Source organism: Megachile rotundata, chromosome 15 (genome assembly GCF_050947335.1).
Source record: "Megachile rotundata isolate GNS110a chromosome 15, iyMegRotu1, whole genome shotgun sequence".
Lineage (NCBI taxonomy): Eukaryota > Metazoa > Arthropoda > Insecta > Hymenoptera > Megachilidae > Megachile > Megachile rotundata.
In genome coordinates this window covers 4802155-4818486 of record NC_134997.1, presented here as the reverse complement: position 1 = coordinate 4818486, position 16332 = coordinate 4802155, and the positions used below count along the sequence as shown (strand labels likewise).

Genomic DNA, 16332 nt, shown 5'->3' with positions numbered 1-16332 from the left:
TTTGTTCTTGTCGGTAATATCTTCAATAAAAACCAGCCGTCCTATTTCAGCAATAAAAATGCAGCCCCATACCATCAAGCCTCCACTACCGTGTTTCATCGTCGCTCTCATATTATTTATTTTCAATTACTCATTCGGTTTACGCCACGCTAATTTTCGTCTATTACAGCCAGTAACATGAAATTGAAAATTAGTGTATATGTTAACAGTAGGTACCCTAAATTGAAATAATCATTACAATTCTGTGAAGCACCTGGTCTATAGCCCCACTAGCAGGTAAACGTTTGAAAGTCCTGTGCAATGCACCCAGAGATCGTGGCAGTACTCTGACATCCTTTTTGCACGGGATGATATCGATCCGACTCCTCATGCCCCTTCCCAGCCATTCCTGCTCGAATTACTAACCACTTAAGAATTTCGGGATGCACTGCAATATCGAAGGTGCTTGAACACTTGAAGATGGCCTATCGAAATACAACCGAAGCAGAAGAAGAACCTACTTTTTACCCTCCATTTTCCACTTTTTCGAAGCCACCCTCTAAACGGTTGAATTCTCGAGGGCGGACAACGACATATATCGGTTGACTAAGAGGGAAGTTTTACAGGGATGTGGTTGTAAGGAAAAACACTGAAAGTTTGAACTACTGTATCTTCCTTTCAGGACACTCTTGCGAGTTCACTCAAGAAACTTGATTGTTATCGCTTAGTCCCTGTACATGCTGGCAGGATCAGATTTCAGACAGTGCAAGTTAAATATGAGTTTTGTAAAAGAAATATGCCACATTTCTAATTTTTCATATTTTCCCAAGTTAATAAATTACAAATTTTCAAATTCTTAAATTTCTCAAATTAATAATTTTTAAAATTTCTAAATTGGCGAATTCCTGAATTTTTAAATTTCTTAATTTCTAAATTTGAAAATTGCTAAATTCCCAAGTTAGTAAAATTAAAAAGGACCTAAATTCCCGAATTCCTAAACTTTTAAATTTTCCAATTACTAAATTTGAAAATTACCAAATTCTGAAGTTACTAAATTTAAAAATTTCCAAATTCTCAAATTTTAAACTATGCAAATTAATAATTTAAAAAATACAAAAATTCCCGAATTCCTAAATTTTTAAATTTTCCAATTACTAAATTTGAAAATTGCTAAATTCCCAAGTTAGTAAAATTAAAAAGGACCCAAATTCCCGAATTCCTAAATTTGTTAATTTCCCAATTACCAAATTCCAATGTTACTAAATTTGAAAATTGCCAAATTCCGAAGTTACTGAATTTAAAACTCTCCAAATTCCCAAATTTTAAACTTTCCAATTTAATAATTAAAAAAACATCCAAACTTCTAAATTTTCAAGTTTCCAAATGGCAAAATATCTAAATTTGTTCGTTTTCAAATTTCCATGTGATCAGATTTCCAAGTACTTAAATATCTAAATTTACAATCTTCCAAACTCGCAGCGTTTTAAGTTACTAAACTACCGAATTCCAATATTTCAAAATTCTTAAATCTCCAAATTCCCAAATTTAATATCAGAATTTATTGACTGGAAAGGCAAACGTTTGGAAACATTTTACTTATCGTATTTTGTGACCAAACAGAAGCCGCATAACATTTCTTTCGAACGTATTTTTTGCAAGATTATTGGAAATGGAACAGAAATAGAGGACATTCTTGTACCGTGCACCCTGTATATTTTAACCAGTAGCAGAGGACTGCACGGTTGTAGGTAGAACGGAAACGAGAGGAACAATGAGGCTTTCCAATGAAAATTCGATAAACAAAGGGATCCGATGGTTGGTACGAGGAGCTCGGCACACCACGATAACCAACCTAACCAACCAGAATACATTTGTCAGAATTTGTAGGACATTTCCGACGGATCGTTACAGATATCCGTAATGCTAAATTATACTTAAAATAATTGTACCATTAACACATTTCATTATTAATACAGTGTATAGTAAACTTAAGTTCCGTACACAAACGTTTGAAATGCAAAGATTTTGTGACCTAGGGATTTTGGGGTCTACGGATTTTGGGATCTAGTGATCTAGGGATTTTGAAATATAGGGATTTTGGGATCTAGTGATTTTGGGATCTGGGGATTTTGTCATCTAAGGATTTTGGGATATAGGAATTTAGCGATTTGGGGATTTTGGGATCTAGTGATCTAGGGATTTTGAAATCTAGGGATTTTGGGATCTAGTGATTTTGGGATCTGGGAATTTTGGGATCTAGGGCTTTTGAAGTTTAGGAATTTCGGGATGTAGGGATTTCGAGATATAGGGATTTTGGGGTATTGGAAATTCTGAGTATAGGAATTTTGGGATATAGGGATTTTGAGGTGTAAGAATTTTTGGATATAAGAATTTTCAACTATAGTAATCGTGGAATGTAACTATGTTGGAATATAGGAATTTTGGGATGTAGAAGTTTGAGAATATGCATAGAAATGTAGAAATGTACAATAGATATCTATATTTGTTTGTAGTAGAAATCTAGAGATATAAAAATTCGGAAATGTACCAATTTGGGAATCTAAGGATGTGAGAACATAAAAATCTGCAAGTATAGGGATTTGGTAATGTAGTAATCTACAAATACATATGTGCATTTGAAGATTTTGAGAGTTAAGGATCTACTAACATGGGAATATAGAAATCTGAATATATGAAGAGTTTGTATAATATGTAGACATGTAAAAATTTAGTAATATAAAGAAATAGAAACTGAGAGATATATTAATTTAAAAATCTAGGTAAATATCAAAATTTGGGGAGAAACTGATCCACAAATATAGAAAACTGGGGATGCAGTAAATAAATAATTTTGGAATTCAGAGATATACTGAATAACTTCTATGTAGAATATTTTTTCGAAACATTATTGAAAATACCACAAAATGGTACACAGTTTTCAAAATTGTGGATACACGGTGTAGAGTTTTCGAGAATCAATGACGTCGCACTTTCACCGATAGGGCGTAATAGATGCGAGCAACAATGAAACGACCGTTTAAAATTTCATTTGCCGTTACATAGACGGCGAATGGATATTGGATCTGGATAAAACTGCTTTTTAATAGGGCTATCCACGATACGCGATCGACTCGGCGACTGCATTTTTTACAGTCGAATAAACGCAGTCACGTTTCATCGAACTCGAACAATCATCAACATCCTGTTCGTAGTTCTTTAGGGATATGAAGGGATCGTTGTTTTTGGTAAAAAACGGCTGGGTGACGTTTGGTGTTCAATTTTCTGCCAACGAACCGTGTGACTCTTTTTTCTGCAATATTTTCAAAGCTTTTGTTGTTTATGCGCCCGTGCCGATGGCAGAAAAATTGACAACGCGTTGTTTTGTCGCGACATTGTTGGCAAAAAGTAACCGAACCTATATCCGTTGACTTTTTTATTACATTTTTATTTTGCGAAAAAATGGAAGTTCGTGAAACATCTGATATTTCATAGTACAAACATTTGATAAAAAGTAAGCAACAATTGACTGAAAAAGAGGATAGATACATAAAAGAGAACAGATAAATAGACTGAACAGAGAATAGATGCATAAAATTGTAAAATAAATCAATAATTGTGATGACATTAAACGTTTTAAATTTGGCGCCAATTTTAAAAAGTTGATACAAGTAAAAGAAAAAAAACTTTAGTTAATATTAATTCGCTTATAGTATTTAATAATTATTTCACTACATTATTTTATTCTTTTTATTGTATTTCTTTGTATTTTATTTTGAAGTTGTTTTTTTTCCAACACGTTCAAGCGAACATCGCAACACGTACACTAGCAAACGTGAAAATCAACGATTACACCAATTCTGTATGCATACAATTAACCATATCATACGTTCTAAATTTACTATTACTCGTCATGAACACCGTCACGGAAATTTGCAGTTAGCAAACCATGAAACACGCTGCAACAGCGTAGCATCGTGGTTATTACCATAATTTCCAGCCAGGTCGAACGCGAGGTACACGGAAAATCTCGTGTATCGATTACGATTGGCTGGAATCCAGCGCGACACGGTCATTGGTGGATTTGTAACGGGTCATCTTAGAATCCACTAGCTTGACGGGGTCACCAGGTTAATCCTATCGATAACCAGCAACGAGGTAACGGGCCGTGTAACTGGTACGGAGCTTATCCTCGCGATACCATTCGAATTCAATGACACAAAACATACAATATTTTCCATTTCAACGAAAAATTGTTTTGATTTCATTGTATTGCATTAAAAATTAGATTTTACGTCAGCTACGTTTATTACGCTATTTATAATTAATTCTAGGGAAAACCTAGGGAAAAACTAGGGAACATTTCTAAGATCAATATTTGTTTTGTTCAAACGGACAACTAATTATAGAGAACTAAAAACTGAACAGGTTAAATTAATCTAATTATTGGCAGTTTAATTAAATTCATATTAATTATTTTATATTGTTTTATAGTGGATGTTTTATCTAAAATAAAAGCCTATTTCTTTGTTTTAATAAACAAGGTTAGGTCAATAACGTCATTTTTCATCTAAACAGATTTAAATTGTGCCGCCAACTGAGGTCACGTGTGGCTTAGATCAATATGGCGGAATATTCTATCAGTCACTCGAGGATCATCAATCAACACGTTATCAGAATGAAAACAAATGAAATTTAATTTAATTGAAATTTAGTTTCATGTAATATAATTTAATTGCTCCACACGTACAGCGATTAATTAATAGATATATTGAAACGTAGCGTTCCGTGTATTCAATTTAACATTACTCCATATTTACTTTGAAATTGAAAACGTTAGTTAACTTTAGAGTTAAACAATAAATAAAAAAATGACAAAATATAAATTAATATATATATTCTTTTGTTGTTATGAAGATTAACACTGAGTTCACAGAAATTACATTAACAAATTTTGTAACTTAAAATAAAAAATTTGTGAAACGGTCATTTGACCGCTTTGATAATTTTAGGGTTATGAAGATCAATACAGATTTCACAAAAATTTTGTAACTTAAAATAAAAAAATTGTAAAACGTTCGCTTAATTGTTTTGATAGTTTCATGGTTAAAAAATCCTTTAAATGGATGAAATTTTATCAAAGGTTCAATCAACAAAAATGAACGAAAAGGCCAAGCATCTATTAATTAAATCATCGAATGTGACCCCTACAATTCCACCAACGTCAAATTCGATCGTGAACTCGAGTACAGTAATTTCAACTACGCAAACTGAGTTTTGTTTTTAATCCTCGGCTAATGTTACGATTACAGCTTGAGCTTAGTTATCGAGCGAATGAAAATCTATCCTGTTATACGAAACGTGAACTGTTCGCGTAACAATCGACAGAAACGGGATGAGTATGCCGCGATTCTGAAGGATTGGAAAAGTTCTTGAAAGCACTCTGCCCAGAGCCTCATTGGGTGTCACGGAGAAGTCGTTTAATGAGCAAACCTTTTTCCTTCCCCTTTGCTCGAAAGAAGCCAGATGCACAAAAGATCCCGTTGAATGTGTATTGAAATCCTCCCGGGAGAATATCGCTCCGGATTTAAATTGTGAACAGTATCGATCGGCGGACAGAATCGAAAATACCTTTTCTTCAAATTTTCAGAACGTTCCACGCTCGTTTTGTCGCGGATTCATTTGAGTTTGGCAGGCTCGCATATCGTACACTGGAATATTCATTAATACAGAACTGTAGAATTAAGGATAGAATATAAATTTGATATATGTACATGAGGGGTAGAAGAATATGGAGATATGTGAATACCGGGATCGGTAGATTTCTTGTTAAGCATTTAGAAATATTTGAGATTTACGAATATAGAATTTGGGGATGTTAGAGATTTAGAAATTTAGGAATATAGGGATTTGGAAATATACAAAATTGAAATCCGGACATAGAGATTTGTAAATGGAAAAATCCAGCAATATAGAAGGGTGTTTTTGAAAATTTCTCAATTTAAAGATAGAGGGATATAGAAATCTGAAAATCTTCCATATAAATTTTTAGAAAACAAAAAAGAATTTGTTAATAAACCTTGAAATAGTAGAGATCTGAAATAATTCATGCATGTCCGTTGAAATTGCTAATTATGAAAGAATACCACATTTAAAATTCGTTAGTTTCACAGGAAAGTATTACGAAACATCGGGAAAAACGATTTTGAAAGTTTTCCAGATTGGAGGTAAAGGTAGAAAAGTTCTGACAATGGATGAAGCTTGGACGAGCGAAAGAAGCCAATAAATCTATTCTAGCAGCAACAATGGAAACAATTTCGAGGTCGATATGGGTCAATCGCGATCGAGCACGAAACCACACGGAGCTGTTCCATGAATGGAGATTAAATAGCTTAGAGGAGGAAGTCGTTCCAACTTGCTATTGATACACTTTGGCCCGGGTCACTTAGTATTTCGTCTGACAACCGTTACGCTGCTTTTAAATTGGGCCAATATGTCGGGTTCAAAGGCTGGTATTTAGAACGCGCCCTTAACAGTTCACCAGCTCATTGACCTGAATCCTTTGGATCGTTGCACATTTTGGATCGTTCATTTCGACCATATATTTATAAAATATACCTCATCAATATACATTGTTCGACACCTTGCCATATTTTGATGAGTCAACTCGAGGCGAACCCACAATTTAAATATTATCAGTTTTTAGTAGTGTAGGTAGGTATAAAAGTAACACATCTGTCCTTCGCTTGCATAAACGTTGTTAGATAATTTGTTTTTCATAATCATATGTGCATAACATCTGCTTTGTTGCGTTGATTGACACTGCGCCATAACATAAGTGGGCGGTGTATAACTGGATTGTGAACTCAGACTACTCAAGTTTCGACTCTTTCGACATTCCTCGAAATATTCATAGTTAAGCTATTCTAAATCAATCACTTTTAGACCATTTTTAGATAATATTTTTACAAGTAACAATAGTTAATTTCAATAAATGATATAATAGGCTGTAAATCATGATTTCTGTTTTGAAAAACCCCGATGTTAACCGAAGTATTACCAGGAGGACGAAAAACCTGTAAAAACTGTACCAAGGGTGATGTTTTATACACGTCAGAACTGTAATTAGGGATAAATAAATAAACCACATACACAATACCAGAGAAATTCTGTGCTCGAAGTTAATTATGTGTTCTACTTTTCGTTATTTATATGAGCGAGCAGTTTGTATCGCTGCACAAAATATAACACGTTAATTTGAGCATTTCTTTTTAACGATTCTGATACTAAAAATCCTATTCTGTGTTAGGAAATGTATTTTTATATAATTCTCTTCAAGATGATTAATGTTGCTTTTGTTCCGATGGGTCAGGTAACAATGACAGTAACTGCAGAAAAATGTCGTAGCTCTGCGACCACTTATTACGGAGAAGTTAAATTTAAGTCAATTGATAGACCGATAAAAATGCTTTCTTATGGCACAATTCTGGTTTCTGTACCTTTAGAAGGTGATTGTCAAATAGGCCAAATGTAAAAAAATGTTACTTTTGTTCGTGCTCTTCACTATGCTTCAATTTGAAGTTTAGGTCCAATTATAATTTGCATAGTCAAGAATCGGTGAATACAAAATTGGCATAACATTTTGACTTTCCTTATTTCTTTTTACATTGTAGCAGTGGATAGTTAGTGCATTTGATAAAAAATCGTATGGCAAAGGTTTAATCTAGAAATATGATAAAATGATGTGTACCATAGTTATAGAGGATGTGGTCTAAGTACAAGCTTGGATCTAAATATAGACTAGTAGAAGTACAGGGCTATATCAGGGGATTAATTCTAATGGGAATAGTATGAAATTATGACTTAAAAAGAAGTGATGTCGAGAGATGCAGATAGCTGCTTATATTTATCATTTTACTTATTTCATCATCTCAAAAGATTTTACTGTCGTATTTATTTTAATCTTTTAAAAATAATCTGTTTAACTAACAATAAGAAGGAATTTATTAAGACCATTATATTGCTGGGATGAAAAAATTGGCTTATAATTGGTTTACTTGAGAAAATGGTCCAAGTACAAACTGCGCAAGTACATAGTTTTATAGATTATCTAGTATTTGAAATATCTTTTGGTATATTTCAAGATACAAAACGCTACTAGAAAGTATATTCGATAAAATGAAAGAAAGTGTTGGAATGAAGAAAGCTTTAAAAACTTTGAAAGCTTTTGATGTTTTTATATTATATTTAGGCACACAATGCCTGTACAGGTGTTGCAAAAAATAGATGCGATTGCAAATTAATCTTCAGAATTTAAGTTTATTTTTTAACTTTTGGAACATATTTTTAAATATTCTAACCTGAAATTAAAAAGTTCTAAATTGCTAAATTTTCAAATTTCCAAATTACTAAATTCCAAAGTCTACAAATCCTCAAACCTTATAAAAACCTCAACTTTCTAAATTTCTAAGTCTTCAAATCTTTCAATAGTACAATCCTACAGTTCTCATATTCTCAAATTATCAAATCCTAAATTCCCTAATCCCATAATCCTCAAATCCTCAAATCATCAAACTCTACATTTCCTAAATCTCTAACTCACCAAACTCCAAAGTCCCAAAACCCTAAAGCCATCCACAATCCACAAATCTCCAAATTCCCAAATCCTTAAATCCCCAGGTCTCAAATTCGAAAGTTTACAAATTCTTAAATCCTCTAAAATCCCCAAATTTCCAAATTTTGAAATCACTAAGTCCTCTTCCAATCACCAAATTCTCAAATTTCTAAATCCCAAATCCTCTAATTCCATAATTCTCAAATCCTTAACTCCATAATCCCTAAATCCCCAAGTCACCAATTTCCAAAGCGTCTAAATTCCCAAATCACCAAATTTCAAGTTTCCCAAACCTTTAAATCCTCGAAAATCCCTAAATCTCCATATCAAACTCCAAAGTACTCAAATGTCCAAACCACATTGTTACATTTTTTAACAGTTGTATACACGATATATGTCACGTGAAGAGGCATGAATCAATCCTCTGGTAGTCATAAATCTTCATTTGCTTTCGACAGGTACATCATCACATCACTATGCGACACCTGCGAGAGCAGCGACGCAGTTGTCGCGGTGGTGTTCTGGGTGGGATACTTCAACAGCGCCCTCAACCCATTGATCTACGCCTATTTTAACCGGGACTTCCGTGCAGCCTTCAGGAAGACCCTAGAGAGCTGTTGCGTGGCTATCGGGCCGGTTCGGGATCTTCGACAGGTGCACAGGAAGCAGGATCTGGTGCACAGCAACGCGTCCTCGGAACTGCACGTGAACAATCAGCTGAGAACCAGCGAGATGACTAACGTACACATCGAGGCCTGCATCTGAATCCTCCAAAAGATATCCCGAAACTTCCTTGATCAAATATATTATACGGGTGTATTTATATTTGACACTTTGATGGCCAACTCTTTTCACGAAAATTTATCGACTGAGTTGATACGGGCGTGGAATGTGTATGTAGAGTTTTACCACACACGGAATCGCGTACTAGAGAATTTCAAAGATATTTTGGTATATTTTAGGTACTGGTTATTTACTGAGAGGTATTCTTGATTTTCAAATCCCGAAATTTCTAAATTTCCAAATTTTCCGTTTTAAACTTTTAAATTCTCGAATTTTAATTTTTCAATTTCCAAATTTTTCAATTTCTAAATTTTTAGAGCCTCGAATATAAAATTCCCACATTTTCCAAGTTCGAATGTTGTAGATTTTTAAATTTTCGAAGTCTCAAATTTCAGATTCTCACATTTTCGAAATTCGAGATTTTTAAATTTCCCAATTTCCGAACTTAAAAGTTCGAAAATTTCCAAATTGCAAATACACAAATCCCTCATTCTCAAGATTCTAAATTCTGAAATCTCTAAATTCACCAGAAAAATCCTGAAGTTTCCAAATTCCCAAATCCCCAAATTTCAATAATTATAAATAATAATAATTATTACATATTAATTGCCAAAAGTTTTATTATTAAAAAAATTCCCTAACAATCTCTTTTAAGGTATGACTTCTACGTGTCTTAACGAAAATTACAATAATTTTTTGGGAGTGGCCATCAAAACGTCGAAAACACCATGGAATATCATAGGAAAGATTCCAAATAAAGAGTCATTAAATAAGCATATATGTACATGTTAGTAGATGCTTTGTTAACAAGGAAAAGACTGTTACGTAATTTATACTGTTGATATTCAGTGATAAGAATTTTAATCGAGTTCGAAGTTCTGAATTTTAAAAATCGTTTCACGATTTACCTGCATTTTTTTCTCAAGTTGAGCGATGCTTGAGAGTGTTGTGGACATGAACGAAGTTATTTTTTAAATACAAAGTGTGGACAAAGTTGTAATATAACTATTTTCTGGATAAAAAATGAATATAATTGAATAATTATAAAATTAGAAACTGTATGTGCGATAAATGAAACTATTTATCAAAACGGAATCACAAGTATATTAATGGCTGCAAGAATAAAGATAAGGGACTAGAATAAATTAAAAACAAACTTTTGTTACTAATTTCAGTTATTATTAATAGCCAGCTAATTTGAGCGTTGTTAAAAAATTGGTTTGTAAATAATTTAAATTCGTATGCATGAACATTGTACATCAACCATGAGTTTTTATTTAACAATTCGTTGTGCTAATATTTTCTTATTCATTTGAATAACGACTTCAAATGAAAATTAATAACAGCAGAAAAGATATTTTGTAGCTGTCTATAAACTTTTAAATAATTACAAGCTACATGTTCGAATTCCGTTTGATTTGCGGGCTACAAATTAAAAACGAAAACTATATCTGTACAAGATTACTGTATTTACTGTTTTATCCTCAGATCTGAACATATCACATATAGCCATTTTTATCAATAAAAATATCGAATCATTTATTTCACCTTGATCAAAATATCATTTCTTACTTTTAAGGTGGTTGTTTCTAAAGTCAATGTTTTCCTGTTATACTCTTAATAACACGCTTTTGTAAATTTTAATAAATTATTGTACAGATTCAAATTTTTGTGCTAATTTGTAATATCTCGATAAACAATATTCCATGAATTAATATATTTATTTAAAATGGAGCTATATTGACGGGTAATTTCGTTGTAATTGCAATCTTGCAATTATCACAATTATTTACAAATAAATTCATTGCAAACCAAACTATCGTTTCTTCCTTTATTTATTGCAAAATAAATGTGAATCTTTTTGTAAGAAAATGTTTCGAAAACTTTTGCACTCCATCATAAATAAGATGGCTTCTGTTTTTTTATAAAAACGAAACATTCACATTAAAATCTTGTTTACAAAGTTCGGTATAATATAGCCATGCTAAATTTTTGTAAGATGAATAGAAAATTTGTCCAATTTTTGTATACTTAAACAGTTGGGAATGCAACCACCTTAAAAATCTTTTTTACCAACCCGCTAAAACAACGAAGAAGATCGAATCGCAATCGCACGAATCGATTGGCCACTTTCGACAAAGCTCGGCGTGAAAATCGGGCTGAAGGACACTTAAATGGTCACGATACAAGGCTCGAGAGGATTTTATCGTCCAAAAAGGCGAGCTACACGTGTAGCTTTTCATCGACGTTGCTTGGTCAGGTAACACGTTATTAAAAGAGAAGTTTAATGCCCGAAGGAGCGTCCTGAAACGAGAAAATTTCCAACACGGTCGACCTATTTTTAAGGCAGCTGGCTGGCTGTCCTCTATTTTTATCCGGACGTTCTATCATGTCGGTAAATAAGGCTGCTGCCCCCGAACAAATCCGATTTTTATTAATACAATTACGTAGTGATTTTTGTTAATGCACTGTCTATCAAAACCATAACATTTCATTTTTAGCTGACTCGCTATTATGGATGATATTATTGTTATTTCCGTTTGCACGCAAAATAAGAGAAACACTGCTACAAAGACGGAACTCGCAATTTTTATACTCAATGAATTATTACTCTTTAAATGAAAACTGCATGTAGATTGTATGTGTATTTGTATTGGACAAAAATTATAATTTCAGTTTTATAAAACGAAGTTGTTTACTGATTATAACAAAGCTTGTTTTTAATTATCAATCACTACTTTATTACGAGTAATTAACTTCAACTTTAATGTTAACAAGCTTTGCAATTTTAGAAATGTAATTACTACGATTATTCGAAAATTTAACTGTTCGTGTTTACAGCGTTTCGGTAATTTATTTTAATACCATTATCCGAGCTTATACTTATCTATAGAATCACTCGTTAATTACAGTTTGTCGATTGATAATTTTGTAAATTATGAGAGCGAAAATTATGAAAGCTCTCGAGTATGATTCTCTCAAAGGGTTGATCCTGCAATATCATATTTCAAATTCTCGGCGTAATTTTTGCAATTATTTTCGATGAAATCTGAACAAATTAAATTGGTCGAGTGCGGGGGCACGAAATAATCAAACAATTAATTACATTGGACTACAGTCGGGAAATTTTTGTGATTAATTGAAATGTCAGACTACAGCTATAACGATTCAACAGTAATTGATACATCCAGTTCGCTACCGACGTTTCAACCTTTATTAACGTTATAGACGATCATTATATTTCCATTTATGGCTTGTATTTCCACGCGTTTATTGCTACTAGCTGTATTGTTATGTACTGACTTGATATGCGTTATTTTTCTACGCGTTGTATTTCTACACTTTAATCACGGTGCGTTGTATTTACAACGCGTTTCATTCGATACGTGTTACAGTAACTACGCGTTATACAATTTCCACCCATTATATCACCACGCGTAGTAATTCCAAATGTGTTATTACACATTAGACTCCGACGGGTTGTATTTGCAACACGCTCTACTTTCTCAACGTGTCGCTACACGTTGTATTGCAACGTATTACTTTACTACACGTTATATTGCCACGCACTACTTTACTACACGTCATATTGCTATGGATTACTTTATTACACGGTATATAACCACGTGTTATATTGCCATGTATTAATTTACTACACGATATATTGTCACGCGTTATATTGTCACACGTTATATTGTTATACGTTATATTGCCACGCGTTATATCGTCACATGTTGTGTTACCATACGTTATATCTCGTGTTATATCGCCGAACATTGTAGCATCACACGTTGCATCGTCATATGTTATATCAGCGAGCGTTATATAGCCAAGCATTATATCGCTGCGCGTTATACAACCACGAATTTTATCGTCCCGCGTTATATAACCACGCGTTGTACCGTCACGCATTGTATCGTTGCACGTCGTTCACTATACATTATATTACCACGCGTTGTATCATCACATATTATACCACCAAACGTTATATTACATTAGATCACGATTTGTAAGTGTTGCAATGAACTATGCACTACACATTATATTACCACGGTATATATCACTACGCAGTACATATATTACTGTGTGTCGCATTGCATTGTAATTAGTATGCGTTGTACAAGGTAAAGGTGATACCAGTTACGTCTTATTACATATTAGCAAGACATTGTATTGGCACGTGTTATACCGCGAATCGTAACGTAGCTATGAATTATTTCATCAAATGATGAACCCCCTTAACCAATGTGTCGCTCGTTCCATTAATTTTCCTCTCCTACCTCCCGGTTGTTGGCAATATAATAAACGTTGCATACACTACTGCAATTAACCCCGTACTTTCGACTTGAAAATAAAACGAAATACTAAGCTGGCATTCTTCCTTATCTCAACTGAAGAACATTCATAAATTTGACTAAATAACAATAACGACTATAATATGCATTCGATGTTTCTAAAGTGCTAATATTCCTATAAAATTACCATGAATCCTCTCATAACGTAAAAGCCACGATATCCGACAAAATTCATGTCATCGATATTTCGTAGTCGAGAAAGAGATAAGCCGCTGGAGTCTGTGCAGCTAGTTTATCAAAGCCAGAGAGAAAAGGGATGAACGAGAACACTGGTCCAAGCCATGTAAAACGAACATAGAGGTGGTTGTGGTCGGACAGGTTGAAGCATGAAAATTACCTCGAATGTGAAAGTGCTCGGGGCTTGGGCTTGATGTTGACACGAGGAATTAAAGGATAAACGCCGACGTCGGGAAAGGAGCACGGATTACCTCGAGATTGCAAGTACAATCGTGTATTTGAACGAACGATGGAAAGCTGAACACGCGTGGCTTTCTGCTGGAAAAACCGAATGCTCGATAAACAAGCTTCCGGTCCTGGTTGTTTGCATAGCTTTCAACATATTTCGACTTTCAAGGTGATGTAGCGGCGATGTTAAATTATGATGAAATTTTCCCTACGACAATTTCCTGTTGGTTCCTCTTGTTAACGTAGTTGCTCCTTAAAATTAATTGAGTGTAGTAACGCCTGAAATTAATTTTAAATTGGTGGAAAGTACGAAATTGTGTACTTAGTGAACATTTTTTGTTATTACGAAATCGCAAGAATTATTAAACAACTTTATTTTTATTTTATTTTTACTTATATTTATCTACCGTAGGTTTCTTAATAAAATCACCTTTTTATTTACTTTATAAAATAATTATATTCTTATATAAACAAAAAATATTATTTTAACATTACATAGTATTTATTATACTATTTAATTGATTCAAATCTCGCAAAAACTTATTAGTCACAAAAAATTGTAATTAGTAAAATACACCATATCATTCTGTATCATTCAATTCTGACAGTTATGAATCATTGTACACATTAGGGTGGCTCAAAACAAAAATTGTTTTTCGCTCTCATCTTCTAAAAATTTAGTATATGTAAAATATTTTGTCAGAGATTGAGCTCAAAGATTAAAATTTAAGAGGTTACTTAATTTTCTATCAACATATTGAATTTTTATTAATTAATTAAGAATAATGTTGGAAAGTATTGAACTTATTTGATGACTGTTCAAAATTTTGATATTACTTAATTTTTATGTCAAATATTTTTGGAGGATGAGAGCCAAGAAAAGTTAAAGAAGCCTAATTGTACATATATACTTTCAGACTTTACTGAAGTTTCTAATATATCACTATGAGTCAGCAATCAGCCATCACGAATGAAATGCGAACAGTATACTCCCCAACCTTGTCTGTTAATAATATGGCCATATTTATCCGTTTCAATGGACCCAATTATATCGGGGTTTCTATGTTCAGGAGGACCTAAATGCGTGACATTACGATCCTATTCGCATTACTATGATAGTAATTTAGCATGAATCCGCGTGGCATTCTATGTCGTATTATAATCAAACCCTTGGTAAAGCGTTTCTGATTCAAAGGAGACAGAATACGACGTTGTAGAAACACTCGGATAATGGAATGTTCAGATAACGGAATGTCTGGATAGTGCATCAACCAGATAATAGGGGTTTTACCGCGTTTCCAAATGTGGGTGGAGCTTGAATTGTTTTGTCTTCGATGAATTAAATGCGATATTATTCGAAGGAGTTGCATGGGTTCGTGAAACGTTTACCTGTGTCGGCTAACAAATTTTCAGTAACAAACTAATCCGCTTGTTCCATTCTTAACGAGAAAAAATATCACATATAGTTACATACTTTCATTTTATTGCAAGTATATTAACACGCAAATTCAAGATATACATTAAAACTTTGTAATATGTCTATTTAATTTTGGTGATTAGTAAAATAATTTTTTGTTAATTTTGTATACTAAATATATTCTGATATATAATAAAGCAATTTAAATATCTAAACTATTTTTTATACGTTGTTATAATATTTTTGTAAATATTACAAAATATGTGTACATTAAAAAATATTTGTAAAATATATATTACAAATATTATATAAATATAATAACTGTCGTATACATATCTGTATATGATTATTATTATATATTTTTATAAAAGTTTAAACATATTTAAAAGCAACTCTGACACAAATTAAATATCCTACTATCAGTTAAAGAAAGCATCCCTCAAAAAGATTAAAAAACCGAAAAGAAATGAGCATGACTAATCGAATGAAACGCGCAATAAAAATGATGAAACTGCTGCTCATAATTTCGCCGTATTTGACGAGCAAATAAACGAGGTCCCGAGTAAAATCCACACGGGAATCTTGAGAAATATCTGAAAAGTAGATAGAACAAGCCGCGTTTCCATAAATCACGAAGGTTTCGTGGCTGTAGACACAGCTTCCATCAATAAAAATTTATAGAAGCACTCGACGAAAGTTGCCGGTGAACATGGCTGCGTGTCTCGAGACAATGGCGAAACAATTCTTTTGACGAATGAGAAAACTCGTTATTTGACCAGAAT

At 33.1% G+C, this 16332-nt stretch overlaps 1 protein-coding gene across 1 annotated transcript in view; it reads left to right on the top strand.

Moving 5' to 3' along the window:
* The window catches only part of LOC100879688 (octopamine receptor beta-1R), a 108735-nt gene extending 97679 nt beyond the window's left edge, over window positions 1-11056 (top strand). The window contains exon 4 of the mRNA XM_003706495.3: window positions 9049-11056. Within this exon, the coding sequence (XP_003706543.1) occupies window positions 9049-9355 (307 nt within the window). The 3' untranslated portion in view covers window positions 9356-11056. The remainder of the gene's footprint in view (window positions 1-9048) is intronic.
* Window positions 11057-16332: the final 5276 nt, after the last annotated feature.